The sequence below is a fragment of the Tachypleus tridentatus genome, chromosome 4 (assembly GCF_004210375.1).
Source record: "Tachypleus tridentatus isolate NWPU-2018 chromosome 4, ASM421037v1, whole genome shotgun sequence".
Taxonomy (NCBI): Eukaryota; Metazoa; Arthropoda; class Merostomata; order Xiphosura; family Limulidae; genus Tachypleus; species Tachypleus tridentatus.
In genome coordinates this window covers 95968242-95993516 of record NC_134828.1, presented here as the reverse complement: position 1 = coordinate 95993516, position 25275 = coordinate 95968242, and the positions used below count along the sequence as shown (strand labels likewise).

The window sequence follows — 25275 nt, the reverse complement described above, 5'->3', positions numbered from 1 at the left end:
AATATTCTGATAGTCAAGATAAGACTTCATCAAAACCATCAAGACCTGTCACCATTTCTCTAAAAAATCTGGTCATGTTATGTCTGATTGAGGGGGGTGGAAAAGAAAAAAACGTAGGCAACACTCAATGCATTCTTGTAGAAAAATGAATGTAGTTTCACTACATCATACAATGTGTTTTATTTGGCCAATGATATAAAGACTGGTGTAGTTAGGAGGAACTTAGAACTTTTGTATCTGTTGATTCTGCATCTTTGACAAATAACACTGCTAATCTGCAATACATACATATTACACATGATACTGGGGCAACTCTATCATTGTTGTTAGAAGGTATATTGGTTTTAGGTTTGAGTTCTTCCAATGATAAGTCTGTTATTGCTCAGGGTATTGAGGGTTTTGTTTTTAATTTTCCTCTTCATAACATTTATATAACACCAGACTTAGTTTCAGGACCAGTTGTGATTTGAATAAGACCTACTCTGCCAATTGTGGGTGTATCATTAGTGTTGGGAAATGATTTGGCTTGGGCAAAATTGTTGCCAAATCTAAAATGGTTAGTTAGCTGATTGCCATTTCATCTAAGGATGATGTTATTGTTGAGAATAATCCAGACATCTTTCCCTTGAGTGCTGTGACTTGAGCTCAGACTAAGAAATTAGACCAAAAATAAATGATAGACACGTGTCCACTGAATGATATTATACATTTTTCTCAAATATTTTTATGGATTTGACAGGGATTTTGTGAATGATTGTCCTAGAGATAATTCCTTGGTGAGTAACAATGATGGGTGTGAGGGAGCTGGTTCACCTGGTGAAGTTATGTTTGCTAGAAGTAAACTGATCACCAATGCAAAGAAGAATCCACTGCCTCTCTTCACTATTTAAATATGCACTTCCAAAAAATGAACTGGAGAAAGTTTCACATGGTTATTTTTTAAAAAATGGTGTGCTAATGAAAAAATGAAGAACATCAGGTGTGCTACCTTCAGAGGATCGGGCTGTAGTTTATCAAATTACTCTTCTAAAAGCATGTCATTCTGAAATATTGAACGTTTCCCATGGGCAATTCTTTAGAAGTCAGCAAGACATGTGACAAAATTAAGAGACATTTCTTTTGACCAAAATTTAGACAAGATGCTCCTCAGTTTTGTACAACTTGCCATACATGTTGATTGGTTGAAAATCCTACTAAGAAAATTCCTGTTGCTGCTTTGAAACATATCACAGTCATGTGATTGTTTGTTGTATTGGGTCTTTACTAAAAAGGTAACATTTGTACTGAAGCATTTCAAATGTGAAGTAATTTTATGACCATTAGGTTGTTTGGATTGATTGTGTTATTATATACTATCATGATTACTGAAGTTGTATAATTCTTTGACAATGTACTATATTTAGTGTGTTGTTCACAATGTATATGTTTATGTAATATTGTCTAATGCCAGTTTTTAATTCCCTAAGTAGAGAACTTTAATGGATTTAGTTTTACATATTTATTTTAATATCGATGTTTATTTTAGTGAAATATATATTTAGAAATGCATGTAATTCATATTGTTAAATGTGTATTGCAAAATTTCTGTGTATCATTAAATTTGTAGATGATTCTGGAGTATAAGAATCAACAATATACTATGTGTGTGTATAAATGCTAGTGTTTGTCATTATTGTTGCCAACTGAAATTTTACAAGAGATAGTGTATATTGTTGGTTTGATATACAGTTGGTGTACTATAAACCTCAGAACATATAACTGTTATTAATACTTATTAATCAAGAAACTACAGATAATTGACCAGGAACTTTTATAGAGTCCAACATTACAAATTGTTTACCTTCAGTAGATTAACAACAGACATTTTTAAGAAGACACTATATAACTTCAGCAGTGAAAAACTAACATGTAATTATCATGAGTTACTAGCTCATTATTAACTGAATAGTACCAATATCAACTCAGAATTAATTCACTCATCATGAACCCCTGATATAATATCAAGGAAGCTAAGGACCAGATCGTTATTATAAGTTATATTATAAGTTATATTATTTGTATATTAAAATATGTTTGTATTTAGAAAGAGAATTCTCTACATCACACTTCTTGGCTAACACCACAATTTTGATAAATCTCTACATTTAATTAACTTCCAAATTTGAACTAAAATTTAATTCATATCAGGTTATTTAAAACCATAATGCATAACATGATAAACTGGGGACTTGTCTGGGCTAAATTATAATACATAATAACAGGTTGTGAATGTTGTTGGCAGATATGAATAAAACATAAAAGAATGAAATTGTTGAAAAAACTTTTGGTTTGTGATGTAGTGAACACTGTTGCTAAATGTGGTAAACAATGGTGCATAATGAAGTCCTCTAAAGTTATTGAACATCCCCCGTTATCCAACATGTAAAGTTTGCTTATGTGATGGTCAGTAATCCAATTAAAAGACTAATGAATTTGCAAAAGAGCACCTCAAGAGACTTTCCATAATGCGTTTGTGTACCTTTGCAAAAATTCAAACAAACAAACAAAATATTTGTATTTTGCTGTACAAATATTCTTCATCAGAAACTGTTTTAACTTGTATCCTCAAAATCTAAGTCTATCTCTGATGGGATTGCTCTGTTAAATGGTATGGAAATTCACTTTGAACAAAATACATAAGTATTTAAATGTCTTCCTTGGTGCCCTAGAACTCACTTCTGCAATGACACTCTACTGCACCAGCATATGAACATTTTTTCTTAAATTATGATTAATCCTCCAACATTATTAAATAGATAAATGTGTATGTACCATTCTTGTAAGGTTGTATTATTGAGCACAGGTTAGAATCTCTGAAATTATTTTATCTTGAAAATAAAGAGGAAGAATTGAAGAAATTTCAAGTCATCTGTTTAAGACAATTAAGAGAATGAATACTGCAGATGCATAATTTTTGTCATACTTAATAGTCAGAATGATAGGACTGTATTGGATACAGATATAAGTTTTGGCATGGTAGAAGTTTATTTTCAGTTAAAACAGTTTTATTTTTCCAACAAGGTGGTTGTTTTTTTGGAATTTGTGGATGAAGTAAATTTAAGGGAAATTTTGATAAATATTTGAATTGATAAGGAATGCTGATTTTGAGTGTTTTAATTTTAAAATTTAGTGGATGGGAGGTCCAAAGGGATCAAAAAGTCTATGGTTGCCCTTAAATAAATATTAATTACCAAAATAAATGATTTATTATAAAATAATTGATTATGTAAACTTTAACTTACATTAATTGAAGGTGTTATTCATATAAAGACTTTTTATTGCTTTAGAAATTAAAATGATAAACTTAAATGAATAAATTGTAGTCAAAATTATTATATGAAAATATTTATGTAAATTACTTTGTTGTTAAAATTAATTTTATTATGTATTAGTTTGTTAATAAAATATAATTGACCTATTAGTGCTTCCTGTGTGAGTAGCATTGAAATTGTTTTCAGTACAATGATAAATATTTTACTTTATAATTAAGTCATTTTAGTGAATTTTGTTTTATAAAAAGGTTATGATAATTATGCAACATATGAGCGATATATACAAAAAGTTTTCAACACTCTTTTAATTTGGGTGAAGGTTGACTCTGTGGTAGGGCTCTAAATTTGAGAGCTGGCAAGATAAGTTTGAATCCTCAAATTCCACAAGATATTCTCTGCAGTTTAAACTGTGTGTGACTTATAGATGTGACAATAAATGCCTTAATTTAAATGGTGCTAATTCAATACTTTCCATTTGATCAGTAGTTGAAAATTATAGAAGACAGTTGCCTTAGTAGCATTGCCATAATACAAAATGCAAATGCTTATTTAATTACATCGAGTACAGAGATTATATTTGCACATTCATTATAATTCTTTTTAATACACTTCATATAGGGAAAATGGCAATATTCTTGGTTATTATTTCTATATATTAAATTCTTGTACTATTTGTACTATTTGTAATAATATGTAAAATAATAAATTTAGTAAAGTTTGAGTTGTGCAATTGACAGGGGTCTCTATTCAAATTCAACCAACCCTTCTCCTCGATCAGTAAAAAGTTCTGGAGGACATTCATCATCACACTTTCGTATCCATCAACGCTCAATTTCAGTGGAGAGTGATAGCAGTTGTGATTCCAGGAGAAGACGGTGAACTAACTTGAATTTGTTTTTGATAATATTTTCAATCATTGAAATTTCTGAGTGAAACATAGTAGTATATGTGTCACATTAGCAATGCATTTATATAATTACTTAATATCTTACCAGCTGAAGTATTAATAATTTATTAATTTCTGTAACCATGTTTTTATAATCCGAAGGCACCATCATAGTAGGAAAAGTTCTGATAATGATAGCGAGGTGTCAAAATCTTCCAGAGGGTCTAAAACCTCAAAGTCATCAAGAAATAGTATCAGTAGCAGGAAACAGTGGTAAGAAATAATAATGTATTAGTATATCTCACTTAATTTATTTTAAATTTAACAATCAAAGGGTTATTAGGATAAACTGATTAACTCTGCATAATACAATTTTACAATGAAAAAGCAACATAATATCCACCTATTATTTTCCTCAGTAACTGATCAAATTTTAAAATATTTCTGGCTTATTGCTAATCTTATGCAACAAATCTCATAATGTGTAACTAAACATTCATAAATTTTAAACATTTCACGATCTTCTTGTTCAATTTCAGCATATTATAATTACTTTTGTACATTTTTGTGTTATAAAAGTTAGTAGAGAATAGAATGTTATCAGATAAAACAAATATAAAGGGTCAAATTTTCTATCTGATATTAATACGTGCTTTATAATTATGTTTTTCTTTCCCAACTATTTTTTCTCATAATTACCACCATGCAATTATATTTTTCATTCACATATAGATAATAATAATATTTCAATGTAATTAAAATATTTCATTTTCATAGTTCACAATATAAAGATACATGCAGTGGCAGTGAATCAGAAGGCCAGAGGAAGCACAAAAAGCACCGAAGACACAAGTGAGTTTTGAAGTATATATTTATATGAAATTCATTAAAACTTAATAATGTATTTCGTTAAGTTTAATGAAATTGTACATTACTGCCATTACAGGTTTAATGATTAACAACTTGATTTCGAGTTAGTTAAAACAGAAAGGCTATTTGTAAAATAAAAATAATAAAACAATTTCATGAGCATATTGAGCCATATATGTGTATTAACCTAAAATACAACTTGCAGATAAATTATCTGCTTTTAAAACCAAAGTCAATAATTTAAAAAAAGTAATAAACTAGAATACAAATTACTGTTGAAAGTTAAACAAAACTACATATGTTATGATACAAAATTAAGTTTAAATAGTTTACTTTCACCGTGAGTGCTACATGGGTAGTACTTAAAAATATATCTTTTCATGTTAAACTACTATTGTACAAAAACTTAAGATTAAAAAATGACTCACAGGCTGATTGACAAAAAAAAATTAGAATTAATAAAACAAAAATGTTCTTTATTTACAGTTACTAAATGAATTAAGTCATAGCTGAAGAATTTGCTAACGTTTTGCTTCTTTAACATGATACAGAAATTACTTGACAATTTACTTCTGTAGGCCTCAGATGAAGTTTCATTCCATTTGGGTATTTAACTCAAATACAGAAACTCCTGAAACAATTTTATACTATAACACAGCCATGAACTTGCTACAGTTTTTTGCACCATATAGAATTTTCCAAAGCTTAATTTAGCATTAAATGCAGAAAGGAAATTACTGAAGTGTCTCTTCTCTTGAATATTTCATATGCAGATGAATTAGCAAACATTTTATTTCCTCCTTGTTACACTATACCCAACACAATAATATATGTTCTTACTTTAAATACTAATTCAAGCTTTCTAAATTTCTATTATATATTTGACATTTCACTAACTCTTGCTTTACTTAAGAGATCTTTTTATTGCATCTCATTACAGTAGATGTTTTTTAACAGTTTTGATCAATCAACTAAAACTAAGTTCTCATAGGCTTAACAATACAGAAATTTAATGGTAGACTAATAAATCAAACTTGAACTATGACACTGTATTATTTAATAATGGAAGTGGCAACACATGATTATAACAATAATTGAAGAATATTAAGATTATAACAGTATTACATTGTACTTTCTGTACAACCATATGTTATAGACTCTTCATTTGCTTAGCATATAATTTTTTATTACATATAATTTGCATAATATTTTTTTCATATTTATAGATCCATTTTTCCCCTGAAAAATTCATAATATTAAATACCAAGCTATGGTATAGTAACAGAGATATTAAAAGTAGCACACTATCTGGTTTCAGTTTTTACTAGCTCAGGTACATTGTAAAACTGAAATAACCTTACTATAAACATGATTAATATATTTTTATTGTTATATTTGAATTTTCTTCTATAAAAAATTAAATGTTGTTTCTAATATCCTTTAGATCTGGGAGTACCTATGAGTTAGTTGATTCTGAAGCCCAGTGGAAACTTGTACAACAACAACAACAGGAAAACAACTATTTAAGGTGAATAATCATAATTACTAAAAACCAAAAACTTCTCTATTTGAAATGGATTAAGTTTCAGTGATCTGATACTCAGTTCTAAATACTTTGTCTTAATTATAATTCAATGTTTGTGGAAGAAGAAACATTTCAATGAAATTGAAAGTTAAGAATTTTGCTTATTGTAGGTATTTGACATCTTTACTTGGTTCTCAGATAGCAACCTTCATGCTTAACATCAATTTGACATCTTTACTTGGTTCTCAGATAGCAACCTTCATGCTTAACATCATTAGTGCTTTTTGTGTAAATGATTCATGCACTAATATCAGCTATTAGTTTAAATAACAGTTAACATTTATTCTATGAAATTTCTAAGGCTATGTTTAAAAGAAATGGACTGGAAAACAAACAGATATAGCTTTACTTTGCATAAGATTGTTCATAATTTCTTTTATAAATATGTTTAGTATCTTTCAAATGTTTAATACAAAAATATAAATACATAAGAGATTGTCTTAATTTCATAATATTTCTGGCTAGTCTAGTGAAAATTTGAATTACATTAATAAATGCTATTGGCGTTGTTAGATATACACAACAGTTTATGTTTAATGCAAGTGCTATGATTTAGATAGTTTATATAGTATGGTATCATATTTGGTTTTACTAGAAACAATAGTTTATGGTAAGTTTGTTAAAATAACTGTGTTTGAATCATGCATTGTATAATTCAGCTCCTTTCAATTAGTGATTGTTTACAATAGTGAGATGATTGCATCATTTCCCTTAAACATTTTTTTTGAATACCAAGTATTGCATGGAATGTTCTATACTTTCATTGGGAAATAAATATACATCAAAAGTCATTATACAGTTCTATTTCTGGACTTTGTGATCATGAGTTTAGTGATAAAGAATATACAGAGGTGATTTTTAAAATGAAACTGTTTTGTAATAACAGAGCAGAGAAGAATAATTCGTTTTATTAGTTGTGTTCTAATTTAACTGAATGAGTCTTTGTGGACTGATGAAAAAGAGAATTATTTGGAACTCTGAATATAGCTGTAGTAACCAACAATGTAATGAACATTTATATATATACATTTTATTTATTTTTATATATTATTTTAAAACAAGCAAATATGTTTTTTTCAGTTGAAATTTACCATTAACAAGTCACAGGCATCTAGTGTAAAGAATCTGGCATTATAAAACCTGACAAACATAGTAATGAAGACTTCAGGAGTAGATTTAGGAAGTCTTTGATCATTCTTTGATTTCTGATTGCTTCTCTGTCTGGGTGCTCCAAAATGTTTAAAATTCACCCAACATCACAATTCATATTTCTTTCAACAACATTTTTTTGGGAAGGCTATTGCAGACATTCCCAAGAATGCTTTATGGACCTCTCCCTTTCAGAAAACATGCTGAATCAGCTGTGGAAATATTCCTAATAATTACTTATTTTTTACCTTCTTCCTGTTGTTTATAATTATTATTTTTATTTTATAGCTAGATGATTTGTGGAATTTGCTAATTGAGTAATTTTTGGGCTCATTAATCAGTTCATAATCAAATATTCTGTGGCCTCCCAGTTGTCAGTAGTATGTCTGTTGACTTACGACAATAGAAACCAGGTTTCAATACCTGTGGTGGGCAGAGCACAAACAGCCCTTTGTGTAGCTATGTGCTTAACTTCAAACAAACAATCAGTCATTTGGAAAAGACTAAAAAAATTATAAAAATCAGACTTTGATATTTGCAGTGAACAGAGCACAAACAACTCATTGTATAGTTTCATACTTGCAACAAACAAATATATTGGCAATATTTTGATTACTTGGATAGTCCTTTGATATATTTAGGTAAACAGAATGTTCATTCATTCTATTTTATAGGCCTTATAAACATCATTAGATTTCCTTAAGATATTACTAGAGAGTAATACTAACTGAGTCAATGTTGAATGAAAAACTGAGAAAGGATAAAAAAGTGATACACAAAATGTACTATCTTTAATATGCACTAAACACAATGTGTGTACTTGCATTTTACTTATGTTGAATTGTTGCTTTCATTGAATACTTGGATTCATTAATCATGACTAAGTTCTACTAGACTTTCAGTGATGTTCCACAACAGATTGCCAAATTCAAAGTTTCTCTGTTTCAAATAAACCTCAGATTCACACTAAATAACTTACTTTACTACAGGATGGGTTATTTCCCTTACAGAAAAAGTAAGGACATTAATCTTTAGACATCATCCTAACAGTCACTGAAGATAATTTCTGGTTATAAAGTGTTTTATTAAACAGTGTTCACCACAGTGATAACAAGTGTTACCTACTTCAAGACAGACAAATGTAACTGGAAACGACGAAGTTATATATATATATACATACATAAGTTTCAAGAGGCATAAATTCAGAATAAATATTTAATACAACAAGAAGATAGAAATTCATGGTGTTTCCCGATACCACCGTTGGAATACTTGAAAACAGTAGTTATTTGAAACCCTCAGTTTGGTTACTTGATTGTCTTCATGAATTATGACACTGATCATATAAGCCAAACATGGTCGAATTATCAAAAATATTAAAAAACCAGTTACTAGACACACCATTGTGCAAATTAATTGAAACAAATGGTCATTTTACAATATTTTCAGCATGGTGGCCGGCGTAGGTTTGCTGGACCCACTGATTTCCTTGAATAGTCATTTTTTCACATAGACGGCGTCATTTGCTGTGTTTTGCAGCACGGTCGATCTATTTTTGGGATATATGACGAAATTTTGAGGAATATTACGTCATTCGAAATTGCGTTAAAAGGGCAAGAAGACCAGTCAAAAAACAACTTCTTACCAACTCAATGAAGAAAAAACGGTATCAATGGGGTCTGAAATACAAGAACTGTACGCAAGAACAATGGAGGAAGGTGTTATTCAGTGACGAGACTCATTTCTTCATACAGGGTCAAAGAAGTCTCCATGTTCGCAGATCTCCAGGTGAGAAACTTTGAGAATCTCACATCAATCAGTTCGTAAAACATCCCTTGAAGAAGATGGGGCTTTTTCAGCTACTATGGCGTTGGAGACTTACACATCGTAGAAGGTATGATGCGAGGACACAGTACATCGAAGTTTTGCAGAGAAGAGTCGTTCCAGAATTGAAAAGAGATTTCCAGATGGATCTGGCATTTTTCACTAAGATCTGGCTCCGTGCCACACATCGAAACTTGTGAAGAATTTTATGACTACAATGCGAATAAAGGTGCTGGACAAGGCTGGAAATTCTCTAGACTTAGGTCCTATTGAAAATTTTTGGGCGATTTGTAAAGAAAGACTTCGGGGAAAAGACTGTACTACGAAAGATTAGCTAATTAAGGTGTGGTACTGCGATCCAAAAGTTAGTAAAGATTGCAATCAACTCGTGGACTCGATGCCAAAGTGGATTAATAATCTTCTGAAAAATAAAGGCAGTCATATTATGTATTAATTTGTGAGTAATTTTTAGATTCTCAGAAATAAAATGCAAAAAACTGAAAAAAAATAGTAATTTTTCTGTCTTGTTTCAACTAATTTGCACAAGGGTGTAGTTGGAATGCAAGTAATCAATTATATTGATCTGTTTAGTTGATTATATATTTCTAAGTGTAATACAATATTATTCTCTGACATATACTGCATTCTAATGTCATATATTTTTTCTTTAGTAAATTTCCTGATATTTCTTTCCAAGTTATTTAGAACTTAATTGATTAGATCATGGTATTTATTTTATTCTGAAATGGGTGTATATAATATAAATGTATTATCATTGTAAAGTTTGCATTTATCAATTTTAGCCTTTTTAGGTTCTTTCCAAAACAGCATATTTATTATGTTAACTACTCATCACAATAACAATATTTAACCGAGTACATATCCATATATATATATATGGATAAAAGAGATAAGTGACTTGGGTTAAAAGACTGTGATCTAAGGGATTTTGATCTATGAGAGTTTGTTGAACAACAAGCAAGATGTGGAGAGGTACAAAAACTAAAAAAAGAAAATGAAAGAGAAGAGAGATTACAAACAGAGAGAATAAGAGCATAAACTGAGAAAGAAGAAAAAGAGAGATAAGAGAAACTGGAAACAGAAAGTGTAGAAGCACAAACTGAGAATATCAAGCTCACTCAACAGTAAGAGGGAGGACCAAAGAATAAAAATGGTGTCAGGACTAGGCAACCCAAGCTGCTTAAATTCGATGAACATATAAAGATGACCTGTATACTTTCTTGGAGAAATGTGAAAGATTTGCCTAAGGTTAGAACTGAGACAAAGGTGACTGGGCAGTCTGTTTCAGCACCTTCCACAGGAAAAGGCTTACAATTGTATGCAGGCACGACGTCAGAAGATGCCATAGAATATGACAAGTTAAAAGTGGCCTTGCTGAAACTTTATGAGGTTAGTGAAAAAGGTTTTAATCTGAAGTTAAGAGAAATCAAACTTGATACTGCAGAAGCTGCACCTCATTTTCAGGCATGTCTATGGTGATACTTCTCAAAATGGATTGATATGGCCAAGTGTGAAAATAATTTTGAGGAACTAGAAAACCTACTAATATATGAACAGTTCATGATCATGTGCTCAATTGACATGTCACTTTTCATAAAGAATGGAACACCAAAAGATGTGGATGTAATTGATCAAGCTGGCAGATCAGTTCATGAAAGCCCATAGAGGGGCTGTAACTGGCAAGTCCAAGAAAAATCTGTTAAAGTCGAAACCAGCGATGGCTTTCTAGAAGCAGGAGTCCACCAAAGGTAAAGGATATTAACAGGCAAGTTGAAGAATATATTCTATATGTATTATAAAATATAATGCACATTGCAAATGAGTGAAACCATGATAACAACAACCAACAGCAGAAATCTCAACATAAATCAGGTGGAGTTACCTACAAAGATGATGCTGGCAAACAAGGTAAAAGTGACTATCATCATGGATACTGGTGCCAGAAGAAATAGAATGTAGATAACTCTTCAAATTTCCATGAATAACAAGTGCCTCACTGATGGTTAGCTCAAGTTAGTACATGGATCAACAGTGCCAACAGTGATTGCAGAATGTGACAGTCATTGGGAGGTGCTAACAAAAAACAACATGTGTCAGTAACAAGGAAATGAAGGTCCTATGAGACACTGAATACAACAGTGAGAACCAGTCTAGCATCTACTGGCCAGATGGTGGGCAAAGTACATTTATGTGTGCTTACTGATGTAATGTGTAAAGGTTTACCACAGCAAAAGTAAATATTCTATACCATCTAGGAGATTATGAGGCCATGTGGATGAAGGAACCTATCTATGATTTAGTGTTTAGAAATATACCAAACATTAGAAGTTTGAAAAACCAGACAGAAAGAAAATGGATGAAATATATACAGTCACCAATAGGGCTCAAGGAAAGATGAACAAGCAGCAAATCAAACCCCTGCAAGTTTAATATTATTCTGAACATAAGTCTGCAGAAATGAGAGGAAGCATGGAAGAAAAACTCTTCATTGAAGAAAATTTTGAATAGTGTCCAGGAGAAAGTCAAGAACAAAAACAAAATAAAAGGGGTTTATAGAATAGAGAATAGGGGGGGAACACTACACAGGACATGTTGAGGTAATTAAGGGGAAAGTTATGTAAATTATAGTACCAACAGAATATCAGACTCAAGTATTAAGTTGGATCATGATTAAATCACCAAGAGACACCTAGGAGCAAAGAAGATGGCAAAAAGAACCACCAGTAACTTCCACTGGTTGGGATCACTGAAGTCATGAGCAGATTCTGCAGGCTATGTGACATCTGTTAAGGGACGATATCTAGATGGAAGACAGACAAAGTACCACTGGTAGAGATGTGTCTCACAAAAGAGCTATTAAGCAGAGAATCTATGGACTTGATTGGACCACCAGCACCTATTTCTGACAAGGGCAAGTGGTATGTGCTGACAGTAGTTAAATATGTGACATGTTATTCAGAAGTCATAGCACTACTAAAGATAGAGAGAGTAGTAGAAGTCCTCCTGGAAGAGGTATGCAGTGTGGGCTTCCTGAAAGATGTCCTGAGTGACAGAGGAACCCAGTTTACTTCAAAACTGATGCAAGAGATGTGCAGACTCATAAATACTAAGGAGCTCCATACCACCTTGTGCAACCCTAGACTTTGTGAGAAAGCTAATGGAGTTTTAAACAACATGCTGATGATGTTCCAAAAGAGACTACATGATTGGAATGGGACAGGTACCTGCAGGAAGTGCTATTTGTTTCTTGAGAAACTTCATAAGCAAGTACAGGGTCGTCATTGTGTTACTGTATGAAAGAACAATACAAGGTTTAATGTAGATATTGAAAAATCTATATGTAGGAAAAGAAGTTTCAGAAGTGATGAACACATACCATTACATGTTAGACCACAAAAACCAACTGAAAGAGACCTGTCAACTAGCTCAAGAGAGCTTACATGCACTTACTTGGTATAGATGAGACATACAAAGATATAAACATCAGTGATGAACTTATTGGGCATCTTTTCTTCTACAATTTTTAATTATAGAATGTAATAGAAGTAGCTAAATTAATAGAAAAAGAAATCACTGAAATAGAACAGATATTTTAAATGTTTAAAACCCCTTGCTTTCTTCACCCATGTGTATCTTTCATAGAAAATTGATATTTTAAATCATTTATTTTTCTTAATAATATTTAGGCCACAGAATGCTGTTGTCAGAGAACTGTCAAACAGAAAGAGTGGGTAAGTGTGTTTCATTTCATTTCTTCTTTTAAATTTTGAATGAGTGTAAAAATATCTGAGGTAATCCGATTACTCGTATTACTGTAATATTTGTATGATAATACAGTACTGTCAAATAATTATCACCACAGCATAAAAGCTTCCAGTTAAATACATGCAAATAAAAAGTGACTATAATCATTCATTTTTATCTTATACCAAGAAGGTAAGAATTAATTTTTCATTCATTTCATGGTAAAAATCATTTTGTCAAATTGTTTCTTTTATAGCTACATATATAAAGTCCATGCTTTTCAGGATTCTTTTTATATATATATATATAGAGCATTTAAATATATTTTCCTGTCAGAACAACACAGCTTTATCAGGCTCTTGGATCAAGACAGTTTAATGATTTTAATAATTTTCTTTTAAAGTATTTCCACAAAATTATAGTAATTCAAAATATTAAGAGCAAATCCAGTTTATGAAGTAATGCTCTCAATATGTTTTGGTAGTTCATGTATTTTAAAATTTATTAATATTTATTTGTTATTACAACATATAATTTCTTAGCATCATCTAAATTCCTTTTTAATCCAATCTGACTTTAATAAAAGTTCTCTCCATTGAGTGTTACTAAATACAGTGTCAAATTAAATGTATAAATATTACAGTTTTTACAACAAATTTGAGATCAGTTTAAATTTAATGCTTAATATCAAGCTCTAAGTTGTGTTTATTAACAATCTTGACTATAAACCATGGATATTGCACAAGAACCTATTAGATTACAAATGTGATGATATGCACTCTCTGATAGTGTGTATGTCATACTTAGAGTTCTTTAATATTAAAGGTCTAGTTTGAACCCACTAAATCTAGTCAAAGTAACATGTTAAATTCATTCTTAGACATTACTTTCCACAATAGGATTCATTTATAGAAACTATCTCCTGTTTCATTATGCAGTACCTTTGATTACAAGTTTACAATATTCTCATTAAGCAGATGTACTTCCAAATTCTTGTAATCAGTATTTTCTATTGGTCAGTTACAAAGTTAATGTGAATTTTGATGGCATTTGGGAGTGTTCAACAAGAGATTAGTTTCTGTTTATTTGGGTCTAAGATTTGCTCAAAGTACTGTCTTTTTGTAAAGGTCTTTTATTTCATCCAGCTAAATATTTGACTTTTCATTATGCAGGGAGGAGGAGAGTTACCTGTGTGTCATTTTTAATCAATACCTGGAGTACCATGATGTTATATTTGTTTAATAGTGCTTTAAACTATCTTTCAAAGAAACTTTGTAATATAATACTTTTTGTTTGTTTTAAGATGATTTAACTTTAACTTATGAATCATCCAAAAGAACCCATCAGTAAGAAAACGATTATTTAAGAAAATATAGTTTGAGAAACTACTTCTCTTTATACTCATTTAGACAAAGATCATTTTTTGTCTAATAAAACTGTTTAAAATATATTTTTAAAAATTTACATTTGAGCTGACCAACTGTAGGCTCACAAGGAATCTATTAATTTCAGGTACCACAACTCGGGAATGGAGACAGAATCTGAAGCAACCTTTCAACATAAGAAAAAGCATAGAAGGTAACTATAATGTCACAAGAATCATATTCTGTAGAAAACATTCAAAGTGAAACAGAAAAGCATGAAAATGTTTTATGAATTGACAATGGTGCATTAGAAATTTATGTGAAACTTAAAAAAATCAATTTATTCAAGTGAATGACCATTTAACACTACCAGTTGTATTGCTGTGTCTGTAAGATTTATTCACTCCTGAATAGGTAGGAATTACTAATTACAAACAATGCATGTTAATGTTAAATTCTTAATTTCTGTAGCAAGTCACATTTCTGTTAGATCATAGAGTATTCAAGAAGTACATTTTGTGGTATGATTTTAAATAGAACAAAGCCATAATTTTTATGTCTACAGTGTCAATCAAAAATAAAAGTGTGGTTGAACTACCATTTGAATAGGCTTATTAACTGTGAAATAACAATTAGTTCATCAGACTATCATATTTTGATTAAAATAATTTTTTTGCTTCAAATCATTCAAAATGTAGGTGTGAAAAATGTTTATTTCTTCTTTTCATAAAAATATTATTAACTACTACTAATAAAAAATTCCATGATATTTTGTTTATAAGATTACTAACCAAACATAGTTTTTGAAAATTTCATTAGTTTGAGAGTTTCGTATGGACATAAAATACACTTATATCTTAATATATAGAAACAATGGTTAAGACTTAGAAAGATATATGTGCTTTTGTAAACCAGAAATGTAATAAATAAATAATTGTAACACCAGTTTTTGTAATTTAGTTTTTTTTATATTTCTATAGACATAGATCAAGGTCAAAATCCCCAGAAATTAAGAAAGGGTTACCTGAAGAACTGAAAAAGCACATTGAGTATGTTGTAGTCATATTTTTATTTCCATAAAGCATGATAATGGAAAAAAAATCTTATCTAAATTTAAAGTTACATTTGCAAATGTCACTTTTGTATGAAATTCTTTTTTTTACTGTATTTTTATTTTCATTCTGTTTTCCTGTTTGTGTATATATATATACAGGGTGTTTGGAATGTCATTGTGCAGTTTTATAATCAGCATTCACTCAGACTATTTCAAGCCAGCAACTGATAGCGGTGTTTAGAAACAAAATAAGGATCCAAGCCTGTATTGATGCCAATGGGGGTCACTTTCAACATTGTTTATAATTGTCATTCATATTTACCTCCTGTATTCTATATTGAAACATGTCTGTTAATAAATATGTAAGTGCACAGTGACTTTCCGAACACCCTGTTTATATGGTAGAGAGAACTGATATTGGTATAGAAAATGGTAATCATCAAGTTGAGAATGAGATGTTTTATTTTCTAAGACCTATGATTATCATATGTGAGACTGCATTTGAACAACACATAACTGAATCATTCAAACCTCAGTAATAATGGCATCCTTTCTAAGAAGGAAATTAGGACCTTTATTAAACAATAAATATACTTGAAAATTATGAGTTGAAGAACTTCTTAAATTGAATAATTAAGAGTAATATAAAATGTTTAAAGGTACCAGAAAAATTATGATGTTGTTTTTTTTTCAAGTGGGACCTATTTTATATGGATATGTTTGATTAAGAATAATTTGTACTTAACAATCTTACTAATATGCCTTATTTTGCAAACAAATGTAACTGTAAACTTAAGATTATTTTAACAAGTTATTTTTATCTCTGTAATAACAATATTCATTACAAATGCATTCATATTCAGGTATACACTGATTGATTCTGAAACCATGACAGAAGAAGAAAGAAAGAATATTAAGTACACTAAGGTTGAGTAAGTATTATCCAGATTGTCTTCATTTCAAATGTCATTCAAAAAAGTGTGAAGTAAACCAGGCATCTGTGTAAATATAATAGTACTGTGTGCATGTGTCCATATAACTACTTCTCAGGATGTGAATGGATCTTCACTGCATTTGGTTTGGAGGTTCATTTGGTTGATGAGAAGATAAATACAGATTTTCAGTTCTGCATTTTCATTTTATAGTTTTTATGAGCATTTTCACATTTTTAGACAATTGCATATAAGTGAAGCAACTTTTCATGTCCTAAGATAACTTTTCATTAATCATAAATTTATATAACTTCTGTGTAGGGTATAGGTGCTACAGCTGTCAATTAATAGTATCTATAACATAAATTTCATCCCTCGAGGTTGATTCCTATAAATGACGAGGAACCTCCCAGAGCAGGATATGTACTTTCAGTTCACTTTCTCTGAGATCTGAACATCCACCCACAAGCAACCCATGAAGGGGAGGGGAGAAGATTTTGGTGGTTGAGGGGTTCAACCCCAACACAGCACTTTGGACTTCAATTCTTGTAGATGGGAGGCCTTGGGGTGGCCCCCTCCAAGGGTAAATCTGCTTGTCATTTGAGTACCAGTTTAGGATGTTCTCAACAGGTGTTGTTGACATTGTGTGTAATGTTGGTATTTGGGTATAGTGCTCATGAAAATCTGGTGTTACTGCAGTCTCCTTGTTTGACATTGTAATATGTGACCTTGTAGGTCTTAATGGTAGGTGGGGTCAGTGGGTACTGAAATGTACTCTTATTTATTTTGGATACCTCAATCCAATAACAAAAAAACAGATTATTGGAAAACAACTATGCATAGATAATTGTTCCATGCCCACCATCACAGTTCGATTCCATACCTCAGTTTCTCATCCTTCATTTCCAGAGATGCCAACCATTATGATTTGAGCGTAATCATTACGATTTTGGTGTATACATTAAGACTATATGCTCATACAGACTTGTTGCAACTTCCAAATTATTATATATTATATAGGCCAATACAATAAAGTGATAAATTGCTTCCCTAGGGCTTGGAAGGGGTGAAAAAAATTTCTAGTAAGATACAAATAAATTTTGATAATAAATAAAAGACAGTCCAAATGGCTACTTGCGATAATCATGTTTGTGCTTGAAATAATAAAAAAATATTTGTATCTCCAATGTCTACCAATAGTTTGAGTAAGGTGCTTCTCCATACTGGGTTCGTGGGGGAACCCACAGTTACATCATCAGTGCTTGTCAGCCAATCAGAACTCGCACAGTAGTTGGTATTTCTCGTTTTCTAAGTGGCATAGAAACACCAATGCGATCGTTCCCAGGTTGGAAAAAAAGAGGCCTCGTTCACCAGATTGTCTTGTTTCTGGCAAATCTGAAAGGACTAAAACTGTGAATTAAAAATTTAGGAAAGAGTATAGTGCAAATTATCCGGTCATTGCATCAAAAGTCAGTGACAGTCATGCGTTTTGTACAGTTTGTCACATCAATTTTTCTGTGGCGCATGGCGGGATAAACGATTGTTCCAGACATACAAAATTGGCATCTCACCAACAAAAGGCTGAGGCGAAGACAAAAACAATGCAGATAATGACATTTATGAGTAAGAATTCAGAATATGAAACCATAAATGCAGAATAATTTCTTTATTAAATACACAAAACACAGTCATAAATGAGCAATCTATAGCAGTAATAAATAATAATAGTTATAATAATAATATAATAATAAACAGCTTAGAGACATTAGTCAGGCCTAGTTGCCACAAATGATAAAGAGCTCTGTCTACAATCATTACGCTCAGTGAGTTGAAATAGTTAGCATCTCTGCATTTCTTATCTAAGAAATTCTTAGAATAGATGTCTCCCTTATCATTCAAATGAGATTGCAGGAGCTTGCTGACTCCCCCAAGTCAATTAGAAGATTGTGCTCTGGAGACATTTTGGTGGAAATATCTACACCACAATGTACGAAACTCTTCCTAAAATCAAAGGCCATTGGGAATTACCCATCAAGGTTACTCCCCATGCTACATTGAATTCCTCAAGAGGAATTATTGTTAAGAGAGATCTAAAAAACATTCACAAGTCAGAAATCCTCACTGGCTTCTCCAGCCATTTCTGCAGAACACTGTATCTCTACCTGTAAGGACAAATTAATGGTGCTTATTGATGTTCTTATTTTGACATTTACATTGTCACATCCACAAGCCACCATCAAGGCAGGTTACTTGAATTGTAATGTATGGCCATGTATTCCAAACTCTCTTTCATGTTTCCAGTGTCAGTGGTTCGGTCATTCAAAATGGTCTTGCTGTTGCTCTTTGATATGTGCTCGATATGTTGGCAAAGATTACTATGCCTACAAGAAGGAAGTGGAACTACACTGTAATTGTTCCCACCCCTCTTACTTTTGTTCTTGCCCTAAGGAAGTTGCTGATGCCCAGAGCTTTTCTCATGCATCTAGCACTTCTGTTTCATCCCATACCTTCTAAGCCATCAATACTTGGGCAGAACAATCTCCTCTGTTCTTTCGCGCTGATTGTCTCTATGACTGTAATTTCACCTCTAGACTGGTGTTACTCAAGCTTGCTCTTCATAGATCTAGCAGAACATTGTTTGGACCTGATGATGTTCACTACGAGATGCTGCACCATCTCTCTCTTGCTATTCTTCTGTTTGATTTTAACCTGATCTAATAGGAGAAGCTGGGCTATTGTTCTCCCTTTCTTAAGCCTGGGAAGGATCCTAAAATTCCTTCAAACTATCATACAATTGATTTAAAGAGCTGTCTCTGTAAGATCCAAGAGAGGATGATTAATACTCATCTTGTTTAGTTCCTTGAATTAAACAACCTTCTACTGCCCTTCCAGTGTGGGTTCTGACGACTGCACTTCACCATGTATTAACTGATTCAACTTCAAATGTCAATCAGAGGAGCCTTTCTCAAGTGACAATATCTTGTTTCTGTATTCTTTGACCATGAGAAGGCTTTGATACTATGTGGAAGTACAGTATTTTGGAAGACTTCCACTCACATAGATTATGTGACCATTTACCCACTTTTATATGTAACCTTTTTAATGGATCAGTGATTCCAAGTCTGTATGGCTTTGATGATTTCCCACAGGAACACTGAGTCACACAGGGCTGAGTCTTGAATATCACACTTTTCAGTGGGAAGATTAATGATATTGCTGCACAATTTCCTCTTACTGTTGCAAATAGACTCTAAGTCAATGAATTCCACATCTCATATCAGTTGTCAAACATAAAGTTTATTGAGTGGCAGCTTCAGACTGCCTTCAATCATCTATTGAAGTGAACCACAGCAAACAGTTTTACCTTTTCTTTCTCTAAAACCGTTTGCATGCACTTTTGCTGCCAACAGGGTATTCACCCCAAGCTCCATCTTTGTGAGGTTGTTCTTCCCATGGTCCCTGAGACAAAGTTCTTGGGGCTTATCTTTGACCATAAATTAAACTTCATTCCACATGTCAAGCAGTTGCATGTCAAGTGTAGAAGGGCACTGAACATCTTCCATGTCCTCTATTCCAACTCTTTGGGAGCAAATCGATGTTTTATGCTAAAGATCTATCATGCTCTGATTCGATCCAAACTGGAATATGGGTCTCTGGTTTATGGTTTTGCTAGAACCTCATCCTTAACGATGTTCAACCGTGTTCACTATCTGAGGCTTAAGATTTGTTCAGGAGCTTTCCACACTTTTCCAATCCAGAGTTGGTAAACTTAGTCTCAAGAGCCTCCTCTACACCTCTTCTGCTTGCAACTTTTTTATTCTCTGCTTCAAAACTTCGATCATTATCACAACATTCAATCTGGGGTTGTGGCTTCCTTCCTCAGTGAGCTATTCCTTTTTAAGAATAGATGGTCTGCCATTGTTCCCTTTGGCCTTCATATCCAGACTTAGTTAGTTGAAATGGGTCTGTCCTTGGATGATGTTGCAGTCTCCACTGGTCAGCCTATCCCATCATGGCTTATACAATTCCCAACTGTGATCTTTTTTAGTCATCCGAGGAAGGCAGATACTCCCAATTGGAAGTACTGTTTTGTATTTACCAAACATCTTTTAAGCCATTCTTTCATTCTCATTTATACTGATGGTTTGAAATTAGGTGACTCTGTAAGCTCTACCATAGTTTGTTGGTTGCACACAGGATCTCCTCTGCAATTTCTGTGTTTATTGCCAAATTGATTGTACACAATTTTTCTTGCCCTGGATCTTGTAGAAGGCTATTCAGTACATCATTTCTACTATTTATACTGACTCACTTAACTCTCTACTGGCCCTGGAATCAGTTCACATTAGTTCTTACCCTTTTCTTGTCGATATTCAAAACTAACTGGCCCATTTCTCTTTATCATCCATTTCTATGCAGTTTTTCTGGATACCACTTTGGTATTTGCAGGAATGAGCTTGCTCACATTGCAGCTAAGACTGTTTGCTCTAGTGCTATAACTGCTGTACCTGTCCCATATATGGACAACAGTCCCATATTAAAGGCTTGGCTCCATGCCACTTGGCAGTTGACTTGGAGTGAGCAATGTGATAACAAGCTTTTCCAGACCAAACTCTATTACTCATTACTTCTCTTGTTTTCATAAGGATTGGAAAGAGGAAGTTTCCCTGGCTACAACAGGCATTGGTGACAGTTTTGACTCAGTTTTTTTTTATCTGGGACTGATACACCACTATGTGATCTGTGTGACACTGAAGTCATAATAGCCCTCATTTTGTTGTCCACCTCACTTATGTTTTTAAATTTTTTAGGGCCATTGAGCATTTTAACTCTAAGTTTTTATTCGAAATTTGGCCATTGTTTTAATGTTATTCCTTTTTACATGTTTCAATAATTGTACTTTTTTTTAATTGGTTGTTTGGTGTAGATAGTGTGGTTGCTTTGCACCAATAAATGCCAAACAAGGGAATAGAACACCTCCCTGCCATCTATGATATACGTTCATATCTCATAATTCTTCTTTTTTCATAGAAATAATAAAAGACAATAGCTGCTGGAAAATACTTCTCTTCCTAAATTGTTGGAATTTTAAGAAAGAACATACTTTTAGCAGAAGGAAAATATACCATGAAATATCAAATGCTGTTTCCAAACTGATCTGAATGAAATACATTGGACAGAGATATTTTTAAATTCGCTAAGTGATAGACCCTGATATATCTTTGCATTTGAAAATGATTTGCAAGAAGAGTAGCAGTTGGATACAAAAGTTTGTGGTCCAAGTGTCTCAGATTCTGAGGCACTGGTTCCCAACCTTTTTTATGCACCACACCCCTAAAAAATATTTATATGTTCTTGCACCCCTCACAGTAATTATTTATTTAAGAATGGAGGTGAAGGTGGCCAAAACAAATTTTTATAATTAGTTTTTATTGATATAATTAAAAACGAAACATTTGGAAAAGAAAATATATTACAACAAACTAAAAGTTGCATAAACCCTACATGGCCTACAAAAAAATAAATTTTCATCCATGCATGAAATAAAATTTCTTTGAATTTGAAATGTTAAAATGTTCATAAGCCAATTTAAATTTATTGACTCTTTTGTTCCTGTTTATTTCTTACGAGTTTTTCAAAGCATGGCATTTTGTTGCTGATAGCAATCCGCAAGTCTGCCTGTGCACCCAAGCGATTTCTAGATTTTGTCTTGATTGACCAAAGGGCACTGAATTCAAACTCGCATAAGTATGTCATCGCAAATGGGATGAGCACATTTAGTGCTTTTTCACAAAGTCTTGGAAACATGTCCATTGCCGAATACCAATATTGTTCCAAAGTTTTGCTTTCAAACTGCATTTCAAGAACTCGATTTGTGGACAGTTCAATAAGATCTTCCTTCAGTTCTTATCATCCAACATATTATCCAAATTGAAGGAGTATGGATTCATAATCCATTCTTCAGAAGTTTCCAGTTCTCCTCCAAAATATCCATAAAATGACTGATAGTATTTCCAAATGATCCACAATTTCTTCACACACACATGGAATTAGGGACTCATCCTCACCTACCATTTCTTCAAGTGATGTAAAATTTGGAAGATTACCTCTTTTAACTCGTCAATACCAAAGATGTAACTTTTCTTTGAAAGCATTTAACTTTTTGCAGCATTTCAATATGTTTATGTTTTTCCCTTGAAGAGATACACTCAGGTCATTCACATAAATGAAAATATCACTCAAATAGACTATCATTTGCTTGTATTCTTGTGATTCTATTTCTCTGGACAGATCATAGTCACGTTCCTTCAGAAAAGTTTTGACTTCTTCTCACAGTTCAAAAAAGAGCATTAAAGCTCTCCCACATGAGAACCAGCGGACTTCTGTGTGGAAAAGCAAAACTGAATGCTCACTTCCAAAATCTTCACAAAGCGACTTGAAGAGGCAGTGGTTCAGAGCGCGACCCATAATCCAGTTGATGGTATTCACAGAAGTGTCAAAGACCTTTTTCAACTTTGGAGGCAATGTTTTTGATGCCAAACCATGTTGATGAAGAAAACAGTGAGTACCTTGCAAGTGCAGAATCTCTTGTTTCATCAGTGCAAAAAATCCTGATTTATTTCCAAGAATAACAGGGGCACCGTCGGTACACAAAGAACCAATAATTTGGATATCTAAATCATATTTTGCAAAGAAGTCCTTCACACACTGGAAGATATCTTTCCCTTTTGTGGTTGTTTTCAGATCTTCACAGAACAGGAAGTCTTCCATTATGGCACAATCATGGACATACCTCACTAATGTGATGAGTTGACCGCAATTTGCAACATCAGTTGTTTCATCCAAATGGAGAGAGATTTTCAAGGGACTAGCCCTGATGTCTGTGATAACTTGGTCCAAAATGTCCGAACTCAAATCACCAATTCAGTTTTGAATAACATTATTTGATAAAGGCACTAATTTAAGCTTGTTTGAAGCTTCATTTCCTAGAACAATTGTTGCCATTTCTAATGCATACAGTTTTATCACCTCTTCTGCAATTGTATGGGTCCATGAGGAGCAACTTACTTTTATGTCAATACACAGGCATTCATCACTTGACAGGAATGCTACCTAGCTCTATTCTTGTTTAGCCTCACATCTTACAAGCTGACTTTTCCCAGCAAATATATTTAATGTCCTCATAGAAATAATAACTTCCAAAGTAATTCACTAAGTTGAATGGTTTGTAAAGTTCAAAATTTATAATGTTCCTGGCCAAATTCTGTAGTTTTCTGATTAGTAGGCATTAATCACAAATGTAGCTTCTTAGGAATAGCACAATGACTGTAGTTGATAAATAATAGTCTTTTTATATTAGTGTATATTGGCAAGCTAGTATTTATATGAATTAGACTAGTTTATAGAATTTTCAACAATGTTCTAACACACTGGCACATTTTCATAAAATAACTATTCATAATTCTTACTCGAGAACAGGTGGGACTTGCTCAATATACAGTAAAGAATATATGTCACATGCAAAAAGGAAACTACACTGAATCAAATGTAGGCACTAAAATAAATATATAACAGTAACTCTGTTACACTTGTCATATCCATGATATTAATGGTTTGAACCACATTTAAAAATTTTGAAACATCATATGAGGAACAGAAAAAATAAACATAAAATGTCACTACACTTAGAATTTGTTTGCAAGATAAGTTCATGTCTGTTCTATCAGATGTATAACAATGCCTAGTGGGAAGTACTATTAAGAGAAAGTTCAAGTTGTGAATAATGACAGCCGTGGGCCTCAGTATGAAACATAATATCTTCCTTCTCAAAACAGGAAAGATGTTCTAAAATTCTTGTCAGTATATTCTTGTAGCCACACTTATATAACCTTTTATTTTGTTTGCACAGCATTTAATGAGTACTGAAATACTGTCAGATTACTAAACTAAAGTACAATACATGATCAGATAACTAGGCCTCATCAAATTTATTCAATGACATGAAACTTAAAAATGTTTAGAAAGGTCTAAAAGACAAAAACAAAACATTCTTTGATGATTCATCAAAACACAGAGCTAATGAATAGCAGCAATTAGCATGTATGTGTGATATTACATCACAATAACTTGAATATTAATTTAACTTACATGGTTCTTTACTGTTCTAATACAGATTTCTAGGAAGAAAAGTGTACAAACTAGCATCTTGTCTATCTTATGCTTCTGCTAAAAATACCTTTTTCTTTATACCAGAAACCATTAGTCTGACTGAATTGTAACATAGGGTTAATTAAAATGTTATTTATGTAAATTATTTATGAGATAAATTTTAAAACATGGAAATCCTCATCTGGCAGCACTTAACATTTTATGTGTGTGTATTTCTTATAGCAAAGCCACATCAGACTATCTGCTGAGCCCACTGAGGGGAATCAAACCTTTGATTTTTAGGCATTGTAAATCTGTAGATTTACTGCTGTACTAACAGGGGCTAACATTTTATAAAATATGTTTCATGTTATATTAGAATAAGAC

At 32.3% G+C, this 25275-nt stretch overlaps 1 protein-coding gene across 3 annotated transcripts in view; it reads left to right on the top strand.

Annotated features, from left to right (window-relative positions):
* Positions 1-25275, top strand: part of LOC143249724 (band 4.1-like protein 4) — a 158657-nt gene that overhangs the window by 122746 nt on the left and 10636 nt on the right. For all 3 annotated transcript variants that reach the window (XM_076500040.1, XM_076500039.1, XM_076500038.1), the window contains 8 exons: positions 4049-4186; positions 4360-4470; positions 4975-5049; positions 6512-6595; positions 13333-13377; positions 14903-14968; positions 15735-15803; positions 16672-16740. In XM_076500040.1, coding sequence (XP_076356155.1) covers positions 4049-4186; positions 4360-4470; positions 4975-5049; positions 6512-6595; positions 13333-13377; positions 14903-14968; positions 15735-15803; positions 16672-16740 — 657 coding nt within the window. The remainder of the gene's footprint in view (positions 1-4048; positions 4187-4359; positions 4471-4974; positions 5050-6511; positions 6596-13332; positions 13378-14902; positions 14969-15734; positions 15804-16671; positions 16741-25275) is intronic.